We start from the raw sequence: 19444 nt of genomic DNA on the forward strand, positions 1-19444 counted from the left end.
CTCACTTAGTCAGTATTCTCCCGCGGCTTAAGCTGGCCAGTATGTCGCGTCCGTGTCGAGTCGTATGTAGGCCCCATTAAGGCAGGGATTTGACACGCATGCAGTTTCCTGAAGTCCCCACCAGAGGCGCTGTCAATATTGTTTACGTATGGTTTTTGAAAAGGTCGTATGAAACAAATACAATTTTTTTCTCAAATTATGTTTTTTGTTAGTTTCTACCTCGGTTTTAACTTTTTTGCATATATATGAGATAGTTACAAGTATTACGTTATTTTTACATTTAACATTTATTAGATCAATAAAACAAAGTTCTACTTGGCCATGCAAGAAAAACTACACAACACACTGAACTGAACTAAAAACTGAATAGCTTCAGTTTCCTTGAAACAAAATAAAATTTGTTTGATATTTCCGTTGTGTTAAAATCCTGTCCGTTGTGTTAAAATGAATTACGCTTTCAGAATACTAACTAAATTTCTGTCGAAAATTCTTTAAACTAGCTGTAACTGAACACCAAAGTGCTGATAAGCCAACATTAGGTTCTCGATGGAATTATATGCTATTCCCCTAGTTCAAATTTGAGAAAAAACATAAATCTTTCTAAAGACAAAAAACCGGAAAAAAGTTTTTATTTATGTAATTTATGTCCGATGCGCATACGACCTTTTCAAATGCCACGCGCTAAAAACTTGGTTCGATCTTGGTTCGATTTTGACTTCACTCGCTTTGTATGTGGATGACAGTCGTGTCGTAACCGTGCATTAAGGAGTTCTGTCAAAATTTAATTAACATGCCGACAAATAGTCAGAAACATTCCAGCAGACCGGTAATCGACAACCGTGTCCGTTTTACAAAGATGACCCAGGAAAAGCAAGCCCCCGTAGCGGTGCCCGGTAAGCATGACTCACTTTCGGTGGGGATTAGACTCTAATCAATTGAATTTCAATTGACTTTATTTGCCCTCGCAGAGGAAACAAGACTAGAACTTGAAGATACTCGACAGCAGAAACGCTCCGAGAGGAAACAGTTGCAGGTAAGAGTACGAGACTTGTGTTGTCGAGCGGAGATAAATTTATACAGAGTTTGTTTACCGTGATAAGCGCGAAACATGGTGAACAAATTTTTGTACAATTGGTTCAGAGTGAGTGCTGCCAGCACGTGATTCTTATCGTCGAATCGTGCCGATTGAACAGCTGGTTTGGTCGTAATACTGAATCGTCATTGCAGATATCACTCCAGAAGGCGCTGGATGAGGTTATCGCCGAAGACTCCATCAACGATGGTCTCGCGATGCTTCAGAACCTGCTGGAGGACTACAAGTTTACCGTGCTGTACGACCTGATCGAGGAGATGAAGCACTGGGACACGCTGACGACCATCCCCGAACCCAAGTCGTTCCTGTTCAACGCGAAGCTACAGCCGCAGCTGAGTCGGATGCTCGAGAACAGTTTTCGCTATCGACCGTATCTAGAGTGCTTCATACCGAGGTTCGACGCGGTCAACGAGGTATTACAGAGCTAAGTTATCTTGAGTGAACGCTTGATTAAAACGTCGATTTCTTGTAGAAAATCTGCCCCGACTTGAACACGCCCCTGCACTACGCTGCGGAAGCGCTGAACATCAGCTTCATCGAGTGGTTGCTGGCACAACCCTCGATCGAGGTCAACGCCCGGAACAAGCAACGCAAAACGGCCCTGTTTCTGCTGTGCGAGCAGTACGACGCCTGTCTGAACAATCCGAACTTTAAGAAGCGTGCCCTGCAGGTCACCAAAAGCCCAGCGAAGACCGATGATATACGGGAATGTATTCGATTGTTATTGTACCATGGTGCGGACTTTAACATGTTCAGCGATCGGTTGAAGCTTCCGTTTGAGCTGTTGATGAAGAACCGATCCGAAGATAACAAACAGTTCCTGAAGGAGTGCACCGGAATCTTCCAGGGAGCGATCGCGATCGGCAAGACGAATGAGCTTAAACAGAGGGTCGTTGGGTTCTACCAAGAACGAGCCGTGGTGATTGTGACCGTTGAGCTGCTGGAACTGTTTCTGCGGTTCAACGAGCAGGATCGCTTCATGGCGGAGTTTGAGGTGTTAAACGTGAACATCGGAAATGTTAGGTGTGTCATCAAGCTGCTGTTGCACACCGCAGTGGAGTTGAATCAGGAGCGGTGCGTCAAGAAGATCGTGGATCATGCCGGTCGGAAGATCTTTCAGATTGTGAATCCCCTGCCAGGGAAGAGAGTACGGGTTTGTGAACCGGTCAACGAACCGAAAACATTTGAGCTGATGTACCGGCTGGAGCTGAAGGGACTGCTGAAGAAGGCTTGCGAGTGTGGGAATGTGACCACGTTGGGACTACTGCTGGGTCACATAACCGATAAGGTGCTTGTGAACGACGATCCTATTTTGGTGATCACGCTGAACCGAGCGCACGAATTGTGGAAGCGGGACGAAGAGCGTGCCAAGGTGCTGCAGTGTGCCTCGCTGCTAGCGAAGGACCAAAAGATCTTTCTGACGCGTACGGACAACAACGGGAACACGGCGCTGCACAGCGCGCTGAAGTTTGGCTTCACGGACATTGCGCTGGAGCTGCTGCAGCAGAAGTATGCATTCCTAGGAGTTCGTAACAAGGACAACCTGACTCCGCTGGACTACGCACGGTACGACTTTTGGAAGAAATACTTTGACCAGTGCGTCACGATCGACGTGCGGCGATCGTACTTTGATCGCAACGAGGTTAGGTTAAACTTGAACGGGTTTGATCCGTACATATTTAAGAAGCGCATGGTTAAAAAGGCTAATCAGAAGGATCGCAGCGAGCTGAATTTGTGGAGGATTGTGGAGAAGGCTTCAGCGTCGAACGTTACAAATAAGCCGGAGCAGTCGTTTGTAACGGAGATGGACCCGGTGAAGATCATCGCCAAGTCAAAGGATCTTCAGCGGCTGCTGGTGCATCCCGTTGTGTACACCTTCATCCAGGTCAAGTGGCTACGGCTGACCAAGTGGAGCTACATTAACTTGATATGCACGCTAATAACGGTGTTTTGCTTCAGTTGGCACTCGCTAGATGCGTGCGATGATGGACGATCTTCAATCGTGCCAACCGTACTTACCTGGATCGGTGCTGTTTACATGATCTTCCGGGAAATTATTCAGTTGCTATTTCTACGCTTCAATTACCTATCGACATTTGAAAACTATTTGGACATCGCCACGATCACCGCCATGATTGTGGTTCTATCAAACGGCTGTAACTCTATCCTGTCCTCCTTAACCGTGATCGCGTTCGCCATGCAACTAACTGTCCTTCTCGGTTCGCTCCCGTTCAACAGCATCGCCACCTACATGCACATGTTCAAAACCGTATCGCTCAACTTCCTGCTCAGCTTTCTCCTGTTCATCCCTCTGCTAGCGTCCTTCACGTACAGTTTCTACCTCTCGTACAACGATCAAACCACCAACTCAACCGCTCCCGAAGACGACAACCCGTTCAACACGTTTGGCACCTTCTCGGACGCCGCCCTCAAGACCCTGGTCATGACCACCGGAGAGTTCGAGGCGGCTGCCGTCGACTTTAGCGGCGGCAAAATGCTCATCTTCGTTCTGTTTATCTTCTTCGCACCGATAGTCATTCTGAACCTGATAAAGCCGTCAGTGACATCACCGCCATCCGCGAGCGCTCCGAACTAATCAGCATCAGCAAAAAGGTAACCATTCTTGAACGCTACGAGCGGGGACTACGCGAAATGCCGCTTGCCTTCATCCGACGACTCTACCCGAGCTCGTTCTTCGAGAACCACTCGTACGTGATCGTGGTGCGTCCCAACGAGATGCGCAAGATACTGGTGCAGTCGATCGAGGATCAGCCAGCGGACAATCGTCGCGATCAGCGAGCACCTAAGGGCGAGTGGAGGGTTGTGCCGAACATTCCCGGAGGGTTTCTGGTGCGTGGATCGCAGGGCCTGTTTGTGAACTTCAAGTTCTGCAAGTTTCCGCTGTTTTCTACGCTGGACGATCACATCATGGACGAGGCGCTGAGGATCGTCGATCAGAGTATTATGGTGAAGGAGATTCAGGAGAGTAGCAGGGCGGAGATAGCTGCTAGCGGAAGATCGCTGGAAGCGGATGTCAAGCTGGAGGAACTCAGGCTTGAGATGGAGAAAATGAGCCGACTTTTGAATAAAATGACGCTGCAGAATGCTCAGACGGGTAACAAGATTGAAAAACGTAAGAAAAAACTAACTAAGGGTAAGAAAGGAAAAGACGTTGAAGAAAAGTTCAGAAAAGCAACAACAGTTGCGAAAGCAGTAGGGAAGTTTAAGAAAAATAAGAAAAACAGGAATAAGAAAGACTTGTAGAAATTTAAATGAGTCGTCAGTTATTCGTGAGAAATTTCCTTCTTGGTAAAAGAGTCAAAGCCACAACTGAGTACACATTTAAGATTTTATTTTACATAAAAAGTCATAAAAATAAGTCCTTCTACTTTTGATTGAGCTCACTTTTCCACCGCGATACAATGCTTAAAAGTTAAGAATAGAAAATATTTCGCGGCCCAATCACGGCATCAATCACTGCTACTGCACTGTCCGTTCAATAAAACTTAAAACTCCAACCCCTAACTGCTATTCATTTTGTTCAAGTACACATTTTAAAATACTTTCTGTTTCCCAATCGTTAATACACATAATTTAAAACCGTCAAATACTGCACTGCACACTTTTGTTTTCCGTTCGCTAAGAAAGTCCCTCGAACATCACTCTTTCTAATAAGGCACATCATGACTCTGTGTATGTTCACGTCCAGACTGTCTCTCACTTTAGTTCCATCCCCAAGCCACGGCCGCGACCACCAACGCTGCCAACCGCACCGAAATTCAGATATTGGTCGACTCCACCCCACCGTTGTCCAGCGGACCGACCCCGTCGCCATAGTCCAGCTCGTCCTCGTTCGGGAAGTCGTCCAGATCGAGGTCCTTGTTCTCCGGACACTCCCGGCAGCGGGACTCCTTGATGCCGTAGTTGATGCACGTCTGGCCGACGCACTCGCAGCAGCCGTCGTGGAACCATCTGAGAGAGAAAAAAAAACAGGAAGTTAAACATACTGAAATTACTTTGCAAGGTCGAATCGAACCGATAGCTGGAGGCGCCCATCGTCTGGCAGCTCTCCTTGCACTTGTTCCACGACATGCACTGGGACATGTACGCGACGGTGCAGTTGACCGTGATCTTGGACGAGTCGTCGTAGCGCGGTTTTAGATCGTTATCGCTGGAGTCTGCAAAAAAAAATATGATAAAATTGATTAATACTAGATTTTTAGACAAATCTAGCCACTCCCTCTTAATTTGTCTTCCTCAACCCCCATTATGATGTTGAAGCTTAGTTTTTGCACATGTAAGAAACTGAGAAAGCCTCCTTTTTTACATTACCCCAAAGGTGGTTAGCAATTTACACTCAAACCCCGGTGGTTGGTCACTTTTTCGTTTGACACTTTTTTAGTTTGTACCCCGTTGGTTGGTCAAAGTCAAAATAAAAAATGACGAACTGTCACTTTTTACACGGCGCTCACGCACACTATCAAATCAAACGTTTGGCAGTGTGTGTGAACTCCGTGTAAAAGGGGTGTCAAACTAAAAAGTGAACCCGTTCGATTGACAACAGTTGGTGTCAAACTATCGGGGTTTGAGTGTACTTCAAAATTCATCATCTCGTGACCTAGACGATTAACCAAGTTAGAAAACCTTTTGAACACGAGGGTAGAACAAAACATAAAACGAGCTCGCTGTGCAACAAGTTTATAGGGCAGGGAAGGGGGACAGAATGACAGATTTAAACCAACTGTAAGGCAACGGTCTTATAAAGGACGTCAAAATACATCACTGAACCGAAAACCACGTTTGTATTCATTGTATTTTTCGAATTATGAGCAAAAATGTAAATTTATTGACCGAATCACGCAAATGTTATTTATTTTGAGATTCTTAAATAAGCTTTCTCGAAAGTTAGATTGTTTGAAAAAGTTTGTTCAATGTTTATAATGTTACCAGGAGCTATTACGAACGTAATCAAACAACAACGGAACCTCAAATCAATTTAGAGGCTTGGTGGTGGAAGTGTTAAATTCAAATCCACTTGAGGGCAGAATGGACCACCCTTTTCCTACCTTATAAAAACAATCAAAAGTTATGGAATTTTGGTTAAATGGATTATGTCGCTCCTGGTAGGTTCATAAGTTGATTTTTTAGTTGTTTTGATGCTTATTTGTAAAATTAGTGTTTTATTTCAACATATTAAAACTATTTCCAAAAATGTTTGTTTTGGTAAGTGACTATTTTCATAAAAGTGGTCTAACTTTATGGTAACTATGTTAGAAAGTTCCCTTTAATCATTTATCATCTCCCTTCAACGTTTTATTAGACAAAATGGCTTGTTTTCTAAGGTGGCCCATTCTGCCCCGCACCCAGGAAAAGTAGCCGAAAACAACTTTTTTTTAAAGTGGCTCAAAAATAGTTTTAAGCTAAAAATTTTCATCAAACAAGCATACAACATTGAAAGGAACATCCCAAAGCATAAGCCTACTACACTGAATTCATAAATTTGTATGTTTTTCTACGGTTTTTGGCGCATTTTACTTAGACGGGCCATTCTGCCCGCAGATTTCCTGAATTTCCGCCGAAAAGGCAAAATTGTAAGGTGATGTCAAAATGGAGGCGGTGGTCCGATTTGGATGAAAATCGAAATTTTAACCTTATTTTAGTGGTTTAAACAACCCTACCATATTTAAGTTTGTCAGAAAATGTTGATTACAATTGCTAATACTTTTGAGGTGGAATGAGATAAATTTATTCAGCAATTCCCCATAATAATAGCATGGAAAAAACAAAAGTGCTCGGATCGGGCACAAAACTTTTCTAGAGGTTCCCTTTCCGAAAAAGTTAGACCCGTATTTCACGCCGTACCTACGCTAAGTTAAGGTGCTCAAAAAAATAGCCATTTTGGACTATTTTCGCAAAAAAACACGTTTTTCAAAAAATCATAACTCCTCGCCATTTCAACCGATTTTTGCTGTAATAAGTTGGCCTTTCAAAAAAATAGTACGAGGTTTCAAAAATCTATCCTAACATATGACAAGGTCGTTTGAAACTTTAAAGTGTAGTTTTTACGGGACCAAAGAGCCTATCTCTGGAAATATTTTTATCGGATTCAGGATCGGAACAGGATTTAAAGATATACACTCAACCCCCGGTGATTGGTCACTTTTTCGTTTGACACTTTTTTATTTTGTATCTCGTTGTTTTGACAAAATCAAGCTAAAAAGTGACGAACTGTCACTTTTTACACGGGACTCACACGTACTATTAAACAAAACGTTTGGTAAAGAAAGTGTCAAACTAAAAATTTACCCCGTTCGTTTGACAACAGTTGATGTCAAACCATCGGGGTATCAATGTACGAACGAAAACGGCAAAAAAACAACAACATTTTTCGCTAAAACTGCAATAACATACATGTTTGGGTACCAAAAGTTGCGTCTTTCAATTACAAAGAAAAAAAATACTCAAACATGTATAGGTCATCACTGAAATTTGGTTTTTGGTTTTTTAGTGAAAAAAAAAATGATTTTTTGCCAAATTCGTAATTTTACCATTTTTGCGCGCGGCGCAGCGAAAAACCCGGATTTTATTACATTCAAACCCCGATGGTTTGACACCAACTGTTGTCAAACGAACGGGGTCACTTTTTAGTTTGACACCCCTTTTACACGGAGTTCACACACACTACCAAACGTTTGATTTGATAGTGTGCATAAGTGCCGTGTAAAAAGTGACAGTTCGTCTTTTAACATGACTTTGACCAACCAACGGGGTGCAAACTAAAAAAGTGTCATACAAAAAAGTGACCAACCACCGGGGTTTGAGTATACAAAAAATTCAACTCGGAAATGTATGGTTCGACATCGTAATTTTTTATATGTTTCGTGAAATTTTTCGAGGCGCTTTGGTCCAGAAACGGTTAAAACGCCATTTGAACAATTTTAAAGTGGTACAATTTTGACTTTTCTACTTTTTCAAATTTTATTTGAAATTTTGTCCCACGGCTTAAATACTAAAGTTCAAGAACATTTTTTTTTTTTTATAGAGACTTTACACCATTGTGCATTCATCTCTTCAAGGAAGATAGTGAAAGAACATTTTTCAAAATTGTGATGCATAAAGTATGCAAATTTATGCCTTTATCAAAAACTTGCAAAATATCAATGAATTTATAAAAAAAATCTTTAGATCTTTGAAAAAAAGTTAGATAATCCACCCTTAGGTGGTTGTGCCTTCCTCACATTTAGAGGGTAATGCTATCCAAAATGGATATAAAGGGTGGACCTTTCAGTTTTCTATCAACTTGATTCATTATTCATACCATCAGATAGGGTAGTCAGATCTTCATAATTCAGGACACTTATGTGTTTATAACTTTTGATACGGATGTCAGATCCGGGGCTGTGGAGTCGAAGTCGGAGTCGGAGCTGGAGTCGGTGGAGTCGGGTCTTTTTGGGGACCTAGAAGTTGGAGTCGGAGTCGTCAAAACTCTAATAGCTGGAGTCGAAGTCGGAGTCGGCTAAATTGTATGAGCTGGAGTCGGAGTCGGAGCCGGAGTCGTAAATTTCTGATAGACCCGGCGTCGGATCTGTCAAAAAATTTAATATAATTTACGAACTTATTTATTGTTCAATATTTGTTATAATTCAGGTTACTTCCCATTTTTTTATATTTTAAATTTATTTATTGAATTGCGTGCACTGCGTTGACATTTTTTTTATTTAATGTATTTTTTGGTTCAAGATATTTATCAGATACCATGATGTTTTCGAAGCATTTTTATTGTGATTGGAAAGCTCACTATCTGTATTAAACCAATATAATTATGTTTTTAAAACATTACCAACTATTATATCCATCTTCTACTTGGAACGCCACATGTTCATTTTGTATGTAAATAAAAACAAATCAAAGTGACGTGCTGAATAAATCTCAAGCTGACAAAAAATATTGAAAATAAGTTGCAACTACTTTGAAATACAGTTAAACCAGCGTTGCATATGCGAGAGTCATTGAATTTATTAGATGTATCGATTACCCCAATGTTTACAATTTCGCTACAAAACTCTTGAAGTGTTGATCCTTTAATAATATCGTTGAACAAGTCTAATTTTTTATTAAATGCCTTAAATCGGGGTGGTATAATTGATATAATTTAATTTATTTTTCTAATATTAGAATTTTCTCATCATTTGTATGTTTGAAGTGTGTACTGGGCTGGATCACACAATGTCCATGTACGTCTTCTCAAATAGATTCAAAAAAGCTTTAAAAAATAGTAACTTTGAAAATTGTTTATTTCAAAACCAGGGTACCTTTGATAGTTACTGTACACCAATCTCTCATTACTGAATTCAGTTAAATTTACTGAAATCTGCACTACTGAAATTTTCAGTAAATGACCTGCTAAAAAAACAATTGAAAATTAGTGTAGCTAGCTTATTAACTTAAAAAATGAATGTAAATTTAAAGTAGTTAAATAAAATGTTACAATTTTCCAAACAACAAAATTCAAATTCACTCAGAAAATTGTTGTGCTGAAAATGCATTTATTTTAATATTTAAATAAGCTGGAGTCGGAGTTGGCTAGAGTTGGTATGCCGGAGTCAACAATTTCGTCGCCATCGTGCTAACTTGTCGTACGTGCATTTTGGACCAAATTGAGTTAAGAACGCCATTTTGTGCAGCTCACAATGCCTCTCCTTTTGACCTTCACAGATCCCCAAAATTCGATTTAAATCCTGAGATATTCACCAAAAACCGAAAAAACTCCGTGCATTTTTGTCACTTTACATATGAAAGTAGTTTCAATCTTGTCGTGCTATCTTGTCACTCCCTGAAAATCGATGTAAGTGTGACAATTGGTCAAAGGGATTTCAGGTCAGGATGCGTTTGACACACGTACAAAGCAGACTAACGTAAACATTTGTAATTACAGTATGTAAAAAAAGTATTTACACCCCTTGGGCACTATGCACATTTTGTGATGAAACATGTAAAAACTTTAAAGTTTGACAGGAACCTAGTACTACGTTTTGTTCAAAAACTCATGCCAAACATTTTGCTACAAAAAGCTCATGAAAAGATGATTTCTATAAAAAGTTATATAACAAATACTATTACGAAAATAAAAAAGGCGCAAAAAAAGTATGTCAAAAAAAATCAAATTATTCGCTCTACAGCATTGCCTTGGCGTTCTCGATTGCGAGATTCCTACTCGAAACTAGGTGTCCGAAGGCTTGATTGTTGAGGCAATTGCAAACCTCTTTTTACACCTAAGCTTCCATCCACCCCGGGATTCGAACTGACGACCTTTGGATTGTTAGTCCAACTGCCTAGTGCCTACCAGCGACTCCACCGAGGCAGGACCCAGGGAGACGACTCCTGCACCTGGACTGAGCTAACGACCTAACCACTAGGTTAGACCGGGACCAACATTTACTTCCCTGTCCGACGGAAGGCGTGATCAGACAAATCTCGTCTCAAAATTTGCCACCGGGACCTTCTGGGATCAAACCCAGGACGACTGGGTGAGAGGCAACCACGCTTACCCCTACACCACGGTCCCGACCAAAACGTAGGTTTTAAAGAAAACCTAGATGTATGGGTATCAAAAGATCGGAAATTTCATGCCCTTTCCGATTCCACATAGGTTAACTTGTGAATCGTGGACCAGTTCGGATGCCGGCGGATTTTCCTACGACGTAATTCCGGGTTGGTACGAAATTCCAACGAAAAATCTATTCTTTCGATACAAATACCCCCAAAACGGTGTTATACCCACTCCAAAATGTTTATTTAGCAATTATATGGTAATATATTGACATTTAGTTGAATTAAAAGTTTGCAAAATTAAGTTTAGATAAGTTTTATATAGAATTTCCAGAGTTATATAAACTTTTATACTAAGTAGTTAGTAAACTTTATATTCAATCCAAATTCTTTTTTTAATCAGTCAAGGATGCCTATTTGGAGTTGGGAGACTGGATTTATGGTGATTTGTCAACAAATAACATTATTTATGTTAATTTTTCGAAAGGTGTACAAACTTTTTTTGCACCTTTTTTATTTTCGTAATAGTATTTGTTATATAACTTTTTATAGAAATCATCTTTTCATGAGTTTTTTGTAGCAAAATGTTTGGCATGAGTTTCTGAACAAAACGTAGTACTAGGTTCCTGTCAAACTTTAAATTTTTTACATGTTTCATCACAAAATGTGCACAGTGCCCAAGGGGTGTAAATACTTTTTTTACTTACTGTATAACTCGGGACTCCAGCAACCAAATAAACCAAACTTCGGGACAATGCACAGAATGGTCAACCAAACAAAACGTGTTTGTTATTGTTTACATTGCGTGCTCTAGTTTTTGTTTATTAAAGGTCAAACATTAAAACGCGTTTTTCTCGGAACGTCGAAATGGCGTGTGCGACATGATAGCACGACGACGTCGATTTATGGAAAGCCGGAGCTGGAGTCGGAGTCAGAGTCAGTTTAACTCAGAAAGCCGGAGTTGGAGTCGAAGTCACTTGAAATATGACGCGACTCCGCAGCCCTGGTCAGATCTTCAATCTTTTGAACTCGTTGAAAAGGTCTTGTAATTACCTATCCAACAACAGGTCGCATGATAGATCCAGACAATATTTTTGTCAAACTATCTGAAGTCCAGCCTCCAAATAGTGCATAAATAATACTTAAGTGCGTATAACGTATAAGTCAGATCTGCAATTTATTGAACTTGTTGGATTACCTATCCAACGACAAGTTACATGATAGATTCGGACAACGTTTTCATCGAAATGTATGAGATCCGGTGCAATTTTTTTTATCAACATCCCACCACACACACAGACATTTGTTTAGAATTTGATTCTGAGTCGATATGTATACATAAAGGTGGGTCTAGGAGATCATATTTAAAATTTCGTTTTTCGAGTGATTTTACAGCCTTTCCTCAGTAAGGTGAGGAAGGCCAAAACTCTAGAATTGTTCAGTTATGGCCATTCTTGAGCACGTTAGCCATTTTCGCAATCCATACTAACCTCATAGGCGTGTAGATCAAAACATGAAAACATTTTTAAGAAACAAGCTGGTTGCATGTAAGTTTTTGGTTTTGTTTGAAGTTAGGAGAACAATCAACCAAAATAACGGTTAAATTAAGAATCATTGTTTTTAATTTTTATATTTATATTTGAGCATATTTCATTCTGAATATGAGCTATATCTCAAATAAAATTGAAGTTTCATTAAAGCTTCGATTCTTTGAAAACTACTGGTTGCCGGACTATTGTGATCGATTATACTTTGTAAATTATTATATAACTCTGCTATGGCTACTGTGGATTATGAAATCAATCAAAAACCCAAACAACAACCCACACAAAATTCAATTTTCCCCAATTCCATTAACCGGCGCAATTGTTTTCCCTTTACTCACGCATAATATACTTCGTTCCGCTCTCCCCGTTGGACCCGTACAGCGCCGCGTCGAAATCGATCGGAAACGTGTAGATCTTCCACCGCTCCTCCGGATCCTCCTCCGCCGTCAGCACGTTGAACAGGTTCGGGAAACCCTCCAGCTCCTCCACGTGGGACTGCTTGCTCAACTCATTGGTCGTCTCGTTCGGCTTGGGACACATCTCCAGACAACTGCAGCACTCGGTGTACAGATAGCTGAGGCACTCGGAACACTCCTTACAGCACGAACAGTTCTTCATGTCACACTTACAGCTCTGGGTTAGCATACACTTGGACACGATGCTGGCGCAGACCATCTCGTTGCAGGCGTACGCGTACTGGGCTAGGAAGAGCAGACCCACGAACCCGGTGGCCAGGGTCACCAGCAGGATCTTCCGGCTTGCCATGGTGGTCTGGATATCTAAGGATGACCAGCAGCAAACTACACGTACCTCACAGTTTCAGTCTCTGGAATTAATTAGCTCAGATTAGTGCACTCTTTACACCAGCGCGAGATAGATCAACGGAAGTCGATAAGCCACTTTGCGCAGCTTGACGACTTCGACAGCTGAATGAATCCACTTGTTGTCCCCAGCAAGTCTGACAAGATCGGACGACAACGCGACTGCCGTAGAGGTTGTTGTTCAGAACTCCCCAACGCAAACACGACGACGACGACGACGACGTCAAGGTCATCGAGGTTCGTTCTGGCAACGCGAACCACGCGATCACTCGATCTAGCTGGTTGAGAATTCGCAGAATTTCACCAACTAACCTTTCACCCAGAGCTAATTCCAGAAGTTCAATGTGTAGACACAAACCGTTCAGCAAGTCAAGTGCGGGTAAGCTAAACAACGCTTACGCGCAGGTTCGATGGAATGTCTTGTGCACACTCACGGCTGAAGATCACTTTCGAACTTCTATAGCGTATATTGAGCCGGGTCGGAGTAATTTATATGTAAACAAAACTCATCACCACTAAGCGAACATTACGGTGAATTGGTTGGATCAACTACAACACAGTGAAGATGTTGATGCCGATGTAAGGAAGCTGCGCTTCCAGTTCCGAGTACTGATAGATCGATCGCTCATAGATCGATAACTGGTACTAATACAAAAAGAGATATTAGGGTAGTATAATATTTTTCGCAATAAATGACAAAAAAATAGTTACTCTTGTTTATCATTGTTAGGTAACTGAGAATAACTTTGTTCTGAAGACTTGAATCGAACTCGCATCTCCGTGTTCAAACTAAAGCCACTTCAACGAATCATCTCTGCCTCTCTACTTTACGCAGTAGGCCTGGCCGCTTTAACTTTTGTGATGTTGCAGTGCGGACTACAAATGTAAATAAATGACAAGAAGAAGGCTAGGCGTAACCTAACCTAAGACTTTATCCAGAATCTCTTCTAAAGTTTGGCTGCTCTAGGGTTAGACTAGATCAGATTAGATTATATGTCTGTTTCAGAATCAAGGGTCGATAATCCATAATACTTTTTTACTCATCTTTGTGATCCGAAGAAAAGAAAAAGAAGATCCACAAAATTCTCCTCCCCTAACTCGTACTGTAAACACTCGATCAATATTATTGATCATCACCCAAAACTTATCCTTCTGATTAGTGTGCGTGCATGTGTCCCATCCATCGTCAGGGCCCAAAACACATCACTGGACTGGACGTCGCCGTCGTCTCACACAGGTAAGTATTGGTGACGTTCCACGATCGTCGATCGCGATCGCACCAACACCAGCCAACCTCTCTGCAGGCACCCCTTGGTTAAAGTGTGTACTACTCTCACGCGTATAAGCGCAAAATTCCTTCCCTTTCCACAGGAAGCTTAGAAACTTCTTGGATTTTTTCGCAGTTCCGGAATCGACTTCTCAAAGAACCCTTTTGCGCTTTTAAGGTCGCCTTTATTCCGATCTCGTCACGAACTCGCCAAACACAATCCCCAAATCGTTCACCTCTGAAATTTGCACCTTCTTTTCTTCTGGAAAACCCTCTCCTTAACACACAAAGCTGACCACTGCAGAACACCTCTACACACAGATAGAGTAGAGGAGAAAAAACCTGATTTGAACTCGCGACGCGACACAAACCGCGCGGGGATCGAACCTGGGGCGTCCTCCTCTCGGCACAACTGACTTTCTCGGTGGTCCGCGATCGTTTGAGATCGACTGCGAGATCGCGCGGTGATCTTGCTCATTTTTCCGAAATTCTCTCGCTCTTTTACTCTTTTTCGAACGAAAAGAGAAGAGAAGACGTTATACACGTGCCAGAAGCATGCTGTTTTTTGGCTTTTGAGCGCCAGCGAGCTAATCGAAGAGAGTATAGAACGGCTGAGCAAAGTTGGAGAAATTCTGGGAATCATGAATGGAATCTTGATCTTGTTGGTGCTAGCTCTGTTCAATCTTGGGAAGAAACCATCCTCTCGTTAGGTAGCTGCTGAGCCCTTAACAAGAGTGTGGAATGGGAAGATAATTGATACCCTCCTGTGAGGTGATTGGGTATGGTGCACCTCACACGGAGTTTGAGTTGGCCTTTTGTGTGAATGGAAGGTACAGGAAATGACCTGAATGTTCTGTTTGATAAGTTCAGGTTGGCATAGGGAACGTGTCAAAAATTATGTGTGGTAATGTTTTAGGACCAAATCAAAAATATGTTTGCCATAAGTACAATTAAAAGTTCGTCATCTTAAGAACATTGTAAAACAAGTCACTTGTAAGCAAACATCAGCAATTTGATATGACTCGGTGTTTAAGAGGCAGTATTTGTAAATATTGCTCGGTTTGTTCTAGAGGTCGTATCGAGGTGCTCCGATTAGGATGAAACTTTCAGCGTTTGTTTGCCTATGCATGAGATGAACTCGTGTCAAATATGAGCCCTCTACGACAAAGAAAAGTGGGGTAAAACGGGCTTCGAAGTTTGAGGTCCAAAAAACCTAAAAAATCTTAAAATTGCTCACATTTCCGTAAAACTTCATCAATTCCAACTCTCTTAGATGCATTCGAAAGGTCTTTTGAAGCACTTCAAAATGTGCCATAGACATCCAGGATTGGTTTGACTTTTTCTCTTAGCTTTTGCAAATTACTGTCAAAAATGGATTTTTTTAAAACCTTAATATCTTTTTCCAACAGCCTCCAACACCCATACTCCTATAGGTCAAAAGATAGGCAATTTCATGGACTATAAGCTTACGGTATTAACTTTTTGGCCAATCGCAGTTTTTCTCATAGTTTTTCGATTTTTCTTCAACAAACATTTTACAACGTTAGTTTTTGCCCTGTAGGCCTCCATAGCGGCACTTATTGGTCTCAATTTTGTCATATTCGGAATCCTCTTTTGACCTATAGGAGTATGGGTGTTGGAGGCTGCTGGAAAAAGATATCAAGGTTTTAAAAAAATCCATTTTTGACAGTAATTTGCAAAAGCTAAGAGAAAAAGTCAAACCAATCCTGGATGTCTATGGCACATTTTGAAGTGCTTCAAAAGACCTTTCGAATGCATCTAAGAGAGTTGGAATTGATGAAGTTTTACGGAAATGCGAGCAATTTTAAGATTTTTTAGGTTTTTTGGACCTCAAACTTCGAAGCCCGTTTTACCCCACTTCCCTTTGTCGTAGAGGGCTCATATTTGACATGAGTTCATCTCATACATAGACAAACAAACGCTGAAAGTTTCATTCAAATCGGAGCACCTCGATACGACCTGTTACACATTGGTGAAAAACTCGCTCTTAATATGTAATTGAATTTGTATTGTCATTGTCATTTGTCATCGAAAGCATAGAACTCTGCCAAAATATCATCATAGAGCAATTCCATGCCAAATAGGGAATCGGTTGTACCCGACCCTCTCCGATATCAATGAAACTTTGTAGACATGTTATCTTTCGCTTATATAAGCCATTTTTGTGTATATGGAGCCAGTTCCACACGATAATGACATTTGAGAAGGGCGTAAGTGTTTTAAATATTTTTGTAATTCGGAATTTAAATATTTCTGTATTTCGAAGCCGTTGCATCGTATCAAAAAGTGGTCAAAGACAAACTTGTAGGAAATTTGACGGGCTTTTCGATAAAAATACACTGAAAGAAAAAAACACCCAACGTTTATGAGATTTTTTGATTTTTAAGTTTAAAAGTCAAATTTGAGGGGGAGCCCACGATTTTTTTTCGTTCAAAATTTTTGTGATGATAGCCTAAGATGTTACAAAAAGACTGACGAAAAATGCAGGATGGAGCAACTCACCTAAAAAACTACAAAAATCATTTACTGAAACTGTTTTTTTGAAAAGTGCTCTAAACGTCAAAATTTTCAAAAACCGAATACGGAAATCGATTTTCCAGACAATTTTACATAAAAGTCTCCATATTGACCATTGTCCTAAGTCCAATCCTTGTGAAGTTACAGTGGTTTTAAAAATAAAAATGTAGAAAAAATAGGTTTTTTGATGGTTTTTGGCAATTTCTATATGACAGACTTGATTTTTCAGTCTCGTAAATATTTTAACCGGAAAGTTCGTCCAATTTCCCATAAGTTTGTCTTTGACCACATTTCAATTGGATGTATGGGCTTACAGATATAAGCTAAGCAGAGATGTAATGGGACACAAAATTTGATCGTCTTAAACCTCAAAAATCTGAAAATGTCTGTAACTAATACGATCCGATGAAATTTTCTTATTATCTTTTTTATGTAAACTGGGGAACAACTTTGAAGATCATCGCAAAGCACCAGGAATCGATCGATCGAACGAAAAGATTCAGAATAGTTTGTTGGGTTCTATCCCATTCCCCAGAATGCCATTCCTCAGAAATCCATTCCCCAGAATTGCCCTTTCCCCAGAAAAGTTTTTTTATTACGAATGTAATTTATTTCAAAAAGTGATCAGTTTTTAAGTGTTTAGATTTCACCTATATTGTGCTAAATGCTGACAAAAGTTGAATGTTCTCTTCTTTAAAGAAAGGAAAACTCACTTGGTTTGTGATAATTGTTAAATTTTCTCTTCTTTAAAGAAGGGAAACTGTCGTGACTGAATTTTCTCTTCTCTTAAGAAGGGAAAACTCTCTTGGCTGTCAATAACACAGTTCAACAAAAAATCAAATGTTTCTTGTCTCTGAGACGAGTATATGTGTTCCTAGTAGAATTTTGCCTGCTGAATCCGAATCCGGGTTCAGAATTGCTCCAAATGGTCCCAATTTTGAGAAACACCCGTTTGAAATGTTAGTTTAGGTCAAAATTAGCTACTTTGTCGACTATTTTACAAAAGAACTATTGAATAAACAACTAAACCAATACATGTATCATATATTTCACGTTTTCCCCTTTCTGAAACACCCCTGGTTTTTAAAATTTGATTGTTTCTACGCATATTTATAGCCATTTTAAAATTATATTTTCAGTTGGTTCTCATTCAAGTTTTTCCAACTTGCATGCAAGTCATATTATGCTGGGATATCAATAATAAAAATCAAAAATGCTGTGTAGAACGTTAAAAAAGTATGTCTCGGTAATCTAATTGATCATATTTCATGTAATTTTGTCTGCTGAATCCATTCCTATCATTAGATTTTTTCAAAAAGGTCAGCTTTTTGAGTAAAATTTGAATTTTCGATGATTTTTTCAAAATAAAATCTATTTTATGCTAAAGTATGACTCAGAGATGACTAAATGTCGATGTCTCGTCAGTCTTTTTAATCACTTTTAATGTATTTTTGTCTGGTGAATCCATTCCCATCATTGGATTTTTTCAAAAAGGTCAGGTTTTTGAGTAAAAATTGAATTTTCCATGATTTTTTTAAAAATAAAATTTATTTAATGCTAAAGTATGACTCGTGGATATCTCGTCAGCCTAATTGATCATTTTTTATGTATTTTTGTCTGCTGAATCCATTCCCATCATTAGATTTTTTCGAAAAGGTAAAGTTTTTGAGTAAAAATTGAATTATCGATGATTTTTTCAAAATAAAATCTATTTTATGCTAAAGTATGACTCAGAGATGACTAAATGTCGATGTCTCGTCAGTCTAATTGATCATTTTTTATGTAAATTGTCTGCTGAATCCATTCCCATCATAAGATTTTTTCAAATTGGTGAGGTTTTTGAGTAAAAATTGAATTTTCCATGATTTTTTCAAAATAAAATCTATTTTATGAGCAATTCTCTTTGAAATCGGCCGATATCGACCATTTTTTTTTGTTATATTTTTTGATTTGGCTCAAACTTTGTGGGGGTCTTTCCTATGACTAAAGAAGCTATTTTGTGCCATTGGTTCACCCATACAAGTCTCCATACAATTTTGGCAGCTGTCCTTACAAAAATGGTACGTAAAAATTTAAACAGCTGGAACTTTTGAGTGAATTTTCTGATCAATTTGGCGTCTTCGGCAAAGTTGTTAAGTTGTTGAGGACTATTGAGAAAAAAAAGGTACACGGAAAAAAATTGCCGAATTCTTTATTAACATTTTTTTTACAATTACTCAAATTCCCAAATGTTGAAAAGTTTTAGAGGACAAAAAACCCCATTTTTTGAGCCATAGAGAAGTATGGTCAATAAATCTGCCGCCTTGTTATGAATTTTTGAAAAGGCAGTAATTTTTGGAAAAAAATTAAAATTTCATACAAAACTAAATTTGACTTAATTTTTTATGTTAAATTTAATTTGCAATCGAAAAGTACAGATTTTTGAAAAACGGCTCCGTTTTCAAGATATAGCCACCCAAACATTCAATATTGCGCCCTTTAAAAATGTTATTCTTGATTTTTTTTTGAAAATTTTGTTTTTGAAAAGATCGGATTTTTTTTCGTAAAGAATGTTATATGTTTTAACATTGAAAATCGGAACATAAGTTGCTGAGATAAATATCGACATTATAAAATTATGGGGATTTTG

At 39.6% G+C, this 19444-nt stretch overlaps 2 protein-coding genes across 4 annotated transcripts; one reads left to right on the forward strand and one right to left on the reverse strand.

Annotated features, from left to right (window-relative positions):
* Nucleotides 1-4366, forward strand: LOC6034309. The gene is given in 6 exon segments (XM_038258545.1): nt 1-81; nt 767-893; nt 969-1033; nt 1228-1506; nt 1566-3642; nt 3645-4366. Coding segments are annotated over 5 exon segments (3237 nt in total). The 5' UTR covers nt 1-81; nt 767-790; the 3' UTR covers nt 4358-4366.
* A 58-nt stretch (nt 4367-4424) lies between these two features.
* Nucleotides 4425-14715, reverse strand: LOC6034310 (protein twisted gastrulation). Of its 3 annotated transcripts, none has more exons than XM_038258547.1 (4): nt 14529-14715; nt 12528-13015; nt 5130-5271; nt 4425-5065 (listed from the first exon to the last, which is right to left on the reverse strand). In XM_038258547.1, the coding sequence occupies exons 2-4, from the start codon at nt 12952-12954 to the stop codon at nt 4873-4875; spliced, it is 762 nt and encodes a 253-aa protein (XP_038114475.1). In that variant the 5' UTR covers nt 12955-13015; nt 14529-14715; the 3' UTR covers nt 4425-4872. The 3 variants fall into 3 exon arrangements, with proteins under 3 accessions (XP_038114475.1, XP_001844644.1, XP_038114474.1); XM_001844592.2 differs by having other exon boundaries at nt 14514-14715; XM_038258546.1 differs by lacking the exon at nt 14529-14715 and adding an exon at nt 13323-13600.
* Between the last annotated feature and the right edge of the window lie 4729 nt (nt 14716-19444).

The sequence above is a fragment of the Culex quinquefasciatus genome, chromosome 1 (genome assembly GCF_015732765.1).
Source record: "Culex quinquefasciatus strain JHB chromosome 1, VPISU_Cqui_1.0_pri_paternal, whole genome shotgun sequence".
In the NCBI taxonomy this organism is placed as follows: domain Eukaryota; kingdom Metazoa; phylum Arthropoda; class Insecta; order Diptera; family Culicidae; genus Culex; species Culex quinquefasciatus.